This window comes from Ambystoma mexicanum, chromosome 6q (assembly GCF_040938575.1).
Source record: "Ambystoma mexicanum isolate Mex_15411 chromosome 6q, UKY_AmexF1_1, whole genome shotgun sequence".
Taxonomy (NCBI): domain Eukaryota; kingdom Metazoa; phylum Chordata; class Amphibia; order Caudata; family Ambystomatidae; genus Ambystoma; species Ambystoma mexicanum.
Window position 1 is genome coordinate 1,244,654,864 of NC_090937.1, and position 9,154 is coordinate 1,244,664,017.

The 9,154-nt window shown below is 45.0% G+C and overlaps 1 protein-coding gene across 1 annotated transcript; it reads left to right on the plus strand.

Moving 5' to 3' along the window:
- Window positions 1–2,608: 2,608 nt before the first annotated feature.
- LOC138515324 (ribonuclease H-like) lies at window positions 2,609–3,022 on the plus strand. Its single transcript, XM_069630217.1, has one exon. The coding sequence runs from the start codon at window positions 2,609–2,611 to the stop codon at window positions 3,020–3,022; it is 414 nt and encodes a 137-aa protein (XP_069486318.1).
- The last annotated feature ends 6,132 nt before the right edge of the window (window positions 3,023–9,154 follow it).

Here is a 9,154-nt window from a genome sequence, read left to right on the forward strand (position 1 = left end):
CCTGCCCAGGCTTTTGCACTTTTTCAGCAATGCACCATACTTGATACCCAGGAAGTTCTTTGTCAAACTTGATAGTGTATGCAGGGACTTCCTGTGGCACGGCATCCGCAACAGGGTAGCCTTGTGGAAACTGAAAAATTTCCACGATAGGGGAGGCATCAAGCTGCCGAACTTTGAGGCCTATTATGTGGCCAGCCAGCTGCAATACGTGACCAGATGGCTCTCTGATGAGGAAACTCCTGAGTCTAGGCTGGTTGGGAGGGACTGCGCCCCGTTTTATCTAAAAGAGGTTGTCTGGGTCCCTAGGTCGGACTTGCAAGGATGCCCATGTATGTTGCTGTTGGGGTGGAGAATTCGGCGTAGAATGTGCCAGTTGATTGAGAGCCCGCACCCGTGTTCCCTGCATGTGCCATTGGTCGCCCTAACTATGGGGGACAGCCAGCTCAGGAAAATTATCAGGACATATTGGGAAACGGTTGGGCTGGCCACATTGGGAGACATATTTCAGGATGGGGCCATTAGAGAATTCGTAGACCTGGGTGAAGAAACAGGGCTGCACGGGGGCCAATATGTTACATATCTAAGGCTGGCACAGATCATCCGCAAGACTTGGCTGGAGACGGTGCTGGCGGAAGATCCGGATGCACTGATCGGAACGATATATGGTATGTCAGAGGGCGGGCATGAGATCTCTAGACTATATGAGGTGGTGATGACCCGGGTGGGGAAGGACTTGATGGATTTGAGGCTTGATTGGGAAGCGGAAGTGGGGGCACAGATGACTGATGGGATGTGGGAATGGGCCATGGGATACCATAAGAAAGTGTCCAGGAATGCTAGATTGCAGCAAATACAGCTGTACATCACGCACAGAGCATATATGACCCCGAAGAAAATAGCCAAGTTTGCGAACGCAGGTAGACAAGCATGCCCGAAATGCGATGAAGAAGACGCAGGTATGACACATATGTTCTGGTCCTGCCCAGTGATTGAAGGCTTTTGGGGGGAAGTGGCACAGAAATTAGCAGATAAGGGGGTTCTGCTACGCATTGACACGGCCTGGGCCTGCCTCCTGGGAGGGTTCCCTAGACCACGGAACACCAAACATCTCGGGAAACTGAGAGACCTGGCGTATGTACTTGCTAAGAGAAGGATAGCTATGAGTTGGAAGCAACGCCATGGGCCAAGAATAGAGATATGGTGGCGGGACCTGCAGAAGTGGGCGGAGGCTGAAACGGTGGTATGGCAGGAAGCGTGTGGTAATTGTGGGGAGGAAGAAGTGGGCAACCTGGCGGCTTGGAGAATGTTAATTACGGGACTCTTTGGCGCGGAAGCGGACCCTGCTGCTTCCGGGAGGGGCGGCGCCCGGCCGCACCAAGCGTACACAGAACTATAAGGTTGATAAGCTCTTGGGGGGAGGGGGGGGTTTGAAGTGCAGTAACATGGTATTAATTGATGTTTACAGTTTGTAATGTATAATGCTGCAAGTTTGGTTTGTATTGTTTTATTTTGAAAATAAAAATTATTTAAAAAAAATATATATATATCTTGCTACATAGGCCATGCCCGACTTGGGCGAAAGGGGAAACCTAGCCTATGTAAATGATGTTTTAATCAAGATCTCAATTGTGGAGGAACACATAGCTGAAATACGCTATGTTCTGACCCAGTTGCAAAAGCCAAAGCAAAACTGTCTTTTGAGAAGGCACAGTGGTGTAAGATCCATGTGAACTTCTTAGGGCATGAAATCACCCCTGCGGGTCTCAGTCCCCAGGCGAAAAAGGTGGAAGTATTATTGAAATGAAAAGACCCTGCTACTCTGCGAGAACTAAGAAGCCTTCTTGGTCTCACTAATTATAGTAGAAAATTCATTGAAGACTACGAAGTGGTCACGTGACCCTTAGCCGATTTATCAAAGGCCGGGTTCAAGTGGGAGTGGGGTCCAGAACAATCCGAGGCAGTAAAACAACTAAAGAGAAGCCTTTCCCAAGCGCCTTGTTTGGCTTACCCCATAAATAACAATGAGTTCTTCTTGAAGGTGAAGTTCTGAAATACTTGCTTAAAAGCAGTATTATACCAAAGCATGACAAGATCAACAAAGCAATCTTGTATGCGAGCTAGACGTTGTTGTCTGTGGAGGAAACATTCAATGATTGCGAAAAGGCACTTTTGCCAACGGTGTGGGCATTGAAAAAGTACCGCCTATTCATACAGGTGGAGCACATTATTGTCAAGACTCCTCACCAGCCTTTGCGATATCTCCAAACTGATCGAATCCGAACAGGGAACGTGAGTAATTCCAGAATTACTTCCTGGATTCTGTCCATGCAAGGCTTTCCTGTGGAGGTCAGATATGGCCAAAACAAGAAGAGTCCCCTAGCGCAAGGATTGGCTGACTTCCATGACAGTGCTCAAGAAAACTGTCTCGAGGACGAAAGTCTAAAGATGAAAGACAAAATGGAGATGTAGCCTACTTCTCAGCACAAAGTCTATGAGGAAGACAAGTACTAGGGTATATCCGCAGTTTATGTGGATGGATGCTCCTACCATGCTGATAATCACAGAGAAAAATAACTAGTGGCTAGCATTGTGAATGACTGGGTGAATGATGCCCAAGAAGCCCTCTTCTGGGTACAAAAGAGGTTCCCGAAGTAGTCAGGTGACAGAGTTGATGGTGGTACATCAAGCCATTCTCACTGCCGTGCATCACCAACTTAAAGAACTGGTCATAATCACGGATTCAAATTATGTTAGGAATGGGTTTGTGGAGCACCTGATTAATTGGAAAAATCGAGTCATTCTGTGTGTGAATAACAAACCGCTAAAGCACAGGAAATTAATCCAATTAATTGATGATCTGGTCGCCTCTAATGAAATGACTATCTATTGGAAAAAGATCAGAGGTCAATCCAAAATAGAGGGACCAGACAAAACTGGAAATGACTTGGCTGACCAGCTGGCCAAAACCGGAGCCATCCACTGGGATCTCATAGAAACCAAATCCCTGTTGGGGGGAATCTAGATCGCTGCTGTCACCAGGTCCCAAACACATGCCCAAAATGAACTCTCAACTGCCCAGTGGAGTAAAGAAACCACGGATGCTGATTTGATCACGGCACGAAAAGAGGACCCGATTATTGGGAAATGGTATCAAAATATTGAAAACCCCATACATTTTCCGATTATATCAGGAAAGAGGATCTCCTGGTGTTGAGGAAGTTTTCCAAAATGTTCCGTATCCAAGATGGTTTGTTGGTATGGAGATCCATATCTGGATGTGACCAGTGGGTGGTACCTACCTCATTATGAAGCCTGTTGTTAAGTCACACCCATGACTCTGCCACTGCCGGTCAGAGGGGGTTTCATACAAGCTTAAAAATCTTGCGAGAGATTGCATATTGGCCACACAAGGGTCAGGACATCGATATATACGTATAGGGGTGTCTTGTGTGTGCTCAGTTTCAGCCAAGTTCCATCACACCGAGCTCCCCTACAGAAAAGGGGAATGACACTGCCTTGGTCGATTTGAAAGTCGATTTCATTGGGCCAGTGATTCGTTCCTCTAGAGGAAACAAGTACATGTTGACCGTGTCATGCTTGTTTACCAAGTGGGTGGAATGTCTTCCGGACCCAAATTGCAAGGCACAAACAGCTGCCACCCTAATGATCATTCACATCTTTTCTTGTTTTGGCCTTCCCCAAAGAATTGAGTCGGACAGAGGAAGTCATTTTACCAGTGAGGTGATGACAAAGATGTGGGAGATACTATGGGTAAAGAGAAAACTCCACATTGCCTACCGCCAGCAGGGGAGTTGAGAGGTACTATAAAACAATTGTGGCATCTTGAAGAAAATTGTGGCGGACTCTGGACCTAGTTGGGACATCCAATTACCACTTCTCCTGATGGCCATCAGGTCAACACCATCTTCTGTGAAAGAAATGTCTCCATTCGAGCTCATGACTGTACGGAAATGGTGCTACCTCAGCATTTGCTCTACAGAACTCAAGAGCAGACCCTGATCAATGCATCCACGACTCATGAGTACATTTAAAATTTACAAAAACACCTTCAGCACGCTTTGCTTACGATCAGCTAAATTTAGAAATGTCGGCAGAGGGGATGAAAACCCGAATTAAAGCCCACCAAGAAAGAGTACGAAATAGGAGCCAGGGTCTACCTGTACAATTTCCAAAGGACCCAGACCAGAGAGTGGAAGATCCTCCCCTCTTGGCACAGTGATTTTGAAATTGTTGACAAAATTTCACCTGTCGCCTAAAAGATCTGCATCACTAAAGGAGATCATACAGAATAGAAATGGGTTCATATCAGTCAGTTGGAAAGGCGTCATTCCAAACAGACTTTGCGACTGATTGAAGAACCCAGTGGGGGTAGAGCCCAGGAACCATCTAAATAATAAAAGTAAAGAATGGAAACCCGATGGAGAAAATCACAAATTTACAGGGAGTAAAACAACTTATAGTAATCGGGAATGTACCAAAATCAATGATCATGTCTGAATTGTATACGGCAAATGAAAGGAAAATGTGTAACTTGTGGTTTTGTGGTCAATTCACACGTTGATCATACCTTCAAAATGATTACCATATAAAATACTTAACCTCTCTTTAATTCTCGGCGGTTTAAATAACTCCTTGCCTCTACAGGCCGGAGGTAGAGCTACCGGAAAGGGAGGGGTCCAGGCACAAAACCCAAAACCCAAAGGAGTGGAGTGCAGTCTAGAGCGCCACTCCCTCAGGACAGGGAAAAGAGCCGATGTGCTCTGACAGAGATTCCTGGGATGGAACAAGGCCAGAAGGAAACTGAACCCCCACTCTCTCCTTGCTCTTCTCTCTATCGCACTGGAATCAAACATCCAGGAGGGGGACCTCTGGGGTATACTATAGCCCCTGAATGCCAAAAGTAAAGAGACCAGAGTGATTTGTGAAGTTCCATAAGGCCAGCACCGAAATTGTGATCTCAGACATGAGGCCTATTGAACCAAAAACAGGCCTAAATCTCAAAGGAAAGAAAGTGGATTTAAATCTGAAAAAAGTGTGAAGATATGCGCTGTGCATTTTGGCAAGGAAAAGAAAGACATGTGGCTGACAATGCTGTTTTACTAAATCCATGGAAAGCTACACTTTTTACTTAAAGAGACAGATAGCTGTGTGAACATTATCTTCCACGTAATACCAGATTGTGATCCAAGTGAAACCAAGCTTATTGAAAATATAAGAATTAAAAGAACTTCCATTTTCCTCATCCAAATGACAACATACAGATAGAAGTGCCTACTAGACTTTCAGAGTTTGAACATGGATTTCTCATATACCTGCCCTATACAATCTAGAAGTGATACTCATGTCTTTTGCAACTGTGAGATTAAAGAAGTACATTACACATGGTTATAAGGCCCAGGTGCCTGATTGCATAGAAAGGGCAGCGTATATGCCACACCGGCCATTCCAGACTTGTCTTAAAGGTGACAGTAACCCCCTTTGAACCATGCCACTTTTGTGTGATAAACATAACAGAAGTTATTAATGATAATTAGATTTGGCCTTCCCTTGAGTCTGAAAGATTTGAAAGTTGGTCTGAGGGTGAAGGACAAAATTAACATGGACATTATGAAGTGGCATTTTTTTCGCTGATAAGGCACCTGAGTAAATGAAGAAAAATTGTATATCTGCATAGGATGGGCATGCCAACTTCAGATTAGCATCATAGAATTGGCCTTAAAATGTAGTTCTTAAAAATGTATCCATACATGTAAAGATTTGAAAAATGAGGGTACCTGCCATGTTGATAGATGTTCAGAGTTGGAACATGCCAATCCCACATGTCAGTTTGGGATGACAAAGCTTTCTCCTTCAACAGCTTTCCTAACTCAAACCCCTCATCTCCTTGTTCTATTAGCACACAGATGGAAGGTGGGCAGGGAAAACCAACAAATCCCTTTTGTGGGCATCATGACAAATTTCGATGTCATTTGCCCTATAAGTAAACCAGTTTGCATCAGAACTGGGTTGTTCCCACTTATTCTAGCAGCAAGGCTCCAAATCTTGTATTGGAGACAGGGACCAGAAAACATAGAAGCTGACTGGGACCCTTTGGAGGAGCTAGAGGGGACTACCCTGGACTGATACCCTTGCTGTCCCTGAGGTGCCCTGCTGCTCCCTGTTGCCCATTACAAGACCTCTCCTGTACGTAAAACTACCCAAAGCCATAGATTGTGTAGGCTCTGCATTTTTTCAAGTATTGTTGTAGTTATTTTCCCATAGCAAAATATCCTGTTTTTCTGTGTGGATCCTTTAATTAAAGTAAATCAATTAATTTCCCAATAGAAATCACAGGATGTGTTTTGGTAGCATTGAAAACTAACAAGCCCTTCACAGTGTGTTTTGAGCCAGTATAGACCTCAAGATTTGCCAAAAGAATTAATCCCAAAACCCTGTTTCCAAGTGAGGGTGCAGGGTGCAAAACAGAATTGCCCATTGATCCCTTTCATTTTAAATTAGAAGTGCAAAGCCTTATATTTCCTTTGAATGTGTTGTGGAAAAAGAAATTGCCCCTTTGTTCCCATTGTACTCTGACCCAAACCCACAAAGCTCTGCCTGTTATTTTTAGGTGTGGCAAAACACATTTTCCCCATTGCTTTTCTTTCTCTCATATTGCATCTGTGGTAATAAGTAAAAAAACAGAGTTTTCCCCTTGAATCCCTTTTTCCAAAGAGTGCATTTTATCAGAATCAAAAACACGATTTTCCCATTGTGTTCCCACTCTCTGCCACTAGCCATTAATTCAGAGGGCCCAAGTCTAATTGATGTTTGGAGGGTGGGGGTTGCTGGGAGAAAAGTATTGTAACCAAATCAGCAATCACCGTGTGTCTTGAATTGTTATTTTTCTGTATTGGTGAGGGATTTGAAAAGAAAGCTGTGGGAAATTGTGACTGCATATCTCAGTATCATCTTTGTGTGGGTGCCATTATGGAAGTCATGTTTGTTTTTGTGTTGCCACGGAATTGGTGGCTGATGTTAGTCTGTTCGTCAAATTAGGTTTAAATAAATTAATAAATCTATATTCTGACTACACACTGGCCTGTTTCCTAGTCCATTGTGGCACCAGGTATTTTTTTGGGTTGGGTGCGAGATGGATTGGAGGCCTTACCAAAGTGAACCTTAATAAACTAATAGTGATTTGTTGTGTGACACCTTGATTGGGGGGTAAGGAACTCCCTGAGTTGAGTGTGACTGCGTAATAAACTGCGACAACTGGGGGGTTTCCTGGGAGACCTCTCATTTATTGATCACGGCTCATTGGGGAAGTGCTCCAGGTGATGTCTGTATGCTAGGCTAAGGTCTTCTGCCTCCATTGCTGTGCGGGACACAGTGATGGACAGTTTCTCTGCCTGCTCTTGGTCTAGGTCCATGATGGGAATGGAGGTTATTTCTGGAAGTTTCTGCGGAGCTCTCATAGTGAGGGTGGGGAAGAGATTTTGCTTTTCTCATTGTCTCGATGGTGGATACCTCATTGTCTGACTTCTTTTCTCTCTCCTCTGTTAAACTGTAAATATAAGCTACACCTAAGTTAGATTATGATGGCCAGGATCTCTCATAGGCATCCCAGCCACATTAAATTACTATCATACATGTGTCTGCTCTGTGGGTCCAGTTCAGCTGGTGAAGGGTTATGTGTATTGGTTACAGACAAGACTCCCCCTGCCCTCTGGCAAGACTGTAGTCTTAGGGGATTGCTTTTCTTTGTTTCTTTTTAAAGGCAAGTAACACCCTTTCCCCAGAGACAGGAATCAAAGGGAACACCCATTCACAAAGGGCTTGGCCTCACACTAGCATGCTGCATTTAAAAAGGCCTTTGATTCTATTGGGAAGGGAAGAGGGTTGGGGGGGGGGGGTTATGTAGCCAGGGAGCCATCTGTACAGAAGAGGAAGATGTCCTCTATCTTGTTTCTCTCTGTCTCTCTCTCTCTTCCCTTTCACCTCCACTTCCTGTAGCACAAGCAATTTCAGTGTGATGTCAGGAGGGTATATTGCATGTCTGCCAACAACAGGAATTGGATCACTAAGGCATGCTAGCTTTAGTCCAAACACCTGTTGACTTTTATCTTTAAAAGAAGACATATTCCAGCATTTCTTGGAATCATCTCTGGAATCCAACCCTGCAAGAACATTTTGTTGGACCCTGCTGAGAGAACAGTCCTTTCTAAAGTCCTCCAGTTATGGGGTGAAGGCAGGTGTTCCAAGGCAGAGACAAGCTCTGTCCCCTACCCATCCCCAGGGGGACCAATGCAGGTGAGCCCTGCTGCTGGATAATACCTGCATCTCTGGCAGCCACCCTGTTGCAGGATACCTGAAGGTATGTGCCAGACTCCCCCGTGTTTGGGACCCCCAGGAAAGCTTGCCCCTGAGACCCAGGAGCGGGTCGCACAGCTATCTGAAACCAAAACAGATAGGATCCCTGTATTTTTGATGCCCACCCACTGCAAGCTGTGATTCGAGTGTATTTGATGTGGAGAGAACCTCCAGGAACCCTCGAAGCAGCCATTTGCTGTTTGAATCCGTTTGCTGATGCACCACGCCAGCTGGAATGCATTTATGCCTCAGCTCGAACCAACAAAGTACTCCTGCCTTGTAGTTATTGAGTCACAGTCCGAAGAACCAGCTTCATCATTGCTGCTCCTGGATGTCGATCGACCCGACACAGTGACCTCCGAGCGTCTGCATCAAATTGACTTGCCTGTGCATCCTGGTACGAGTTCAACGCCATCGATCCACGACTGCCGTACCAAACTTGATGATTGCCTGATTCACACAGCTCGAGTAGACACTTTGAAACAAGAGCTACCTTCTGTTCAACCCTGACTTGGTGCAGGCTTGCTGCTGAACCATCACAACTCCTGCATCCCTGAACCGAAATGAACCAGTGAAAGATACAGAGAAACCGGGTTCGAAGCCGTTGAACTGCCAAGACCTTTGTAAAGGTATTACTGACTTAAAATGTGGCCACCTGGTCAATCTTTGGGCTGTAGCAATTGGGGGGTCATTTAATCCCTTTTGAAATATCAAGAAATATCCTTTATGAACATGAGGTATTTTAATTGGCTTTTCTCTCCCTGTCTCATTACCCTGAATGCTG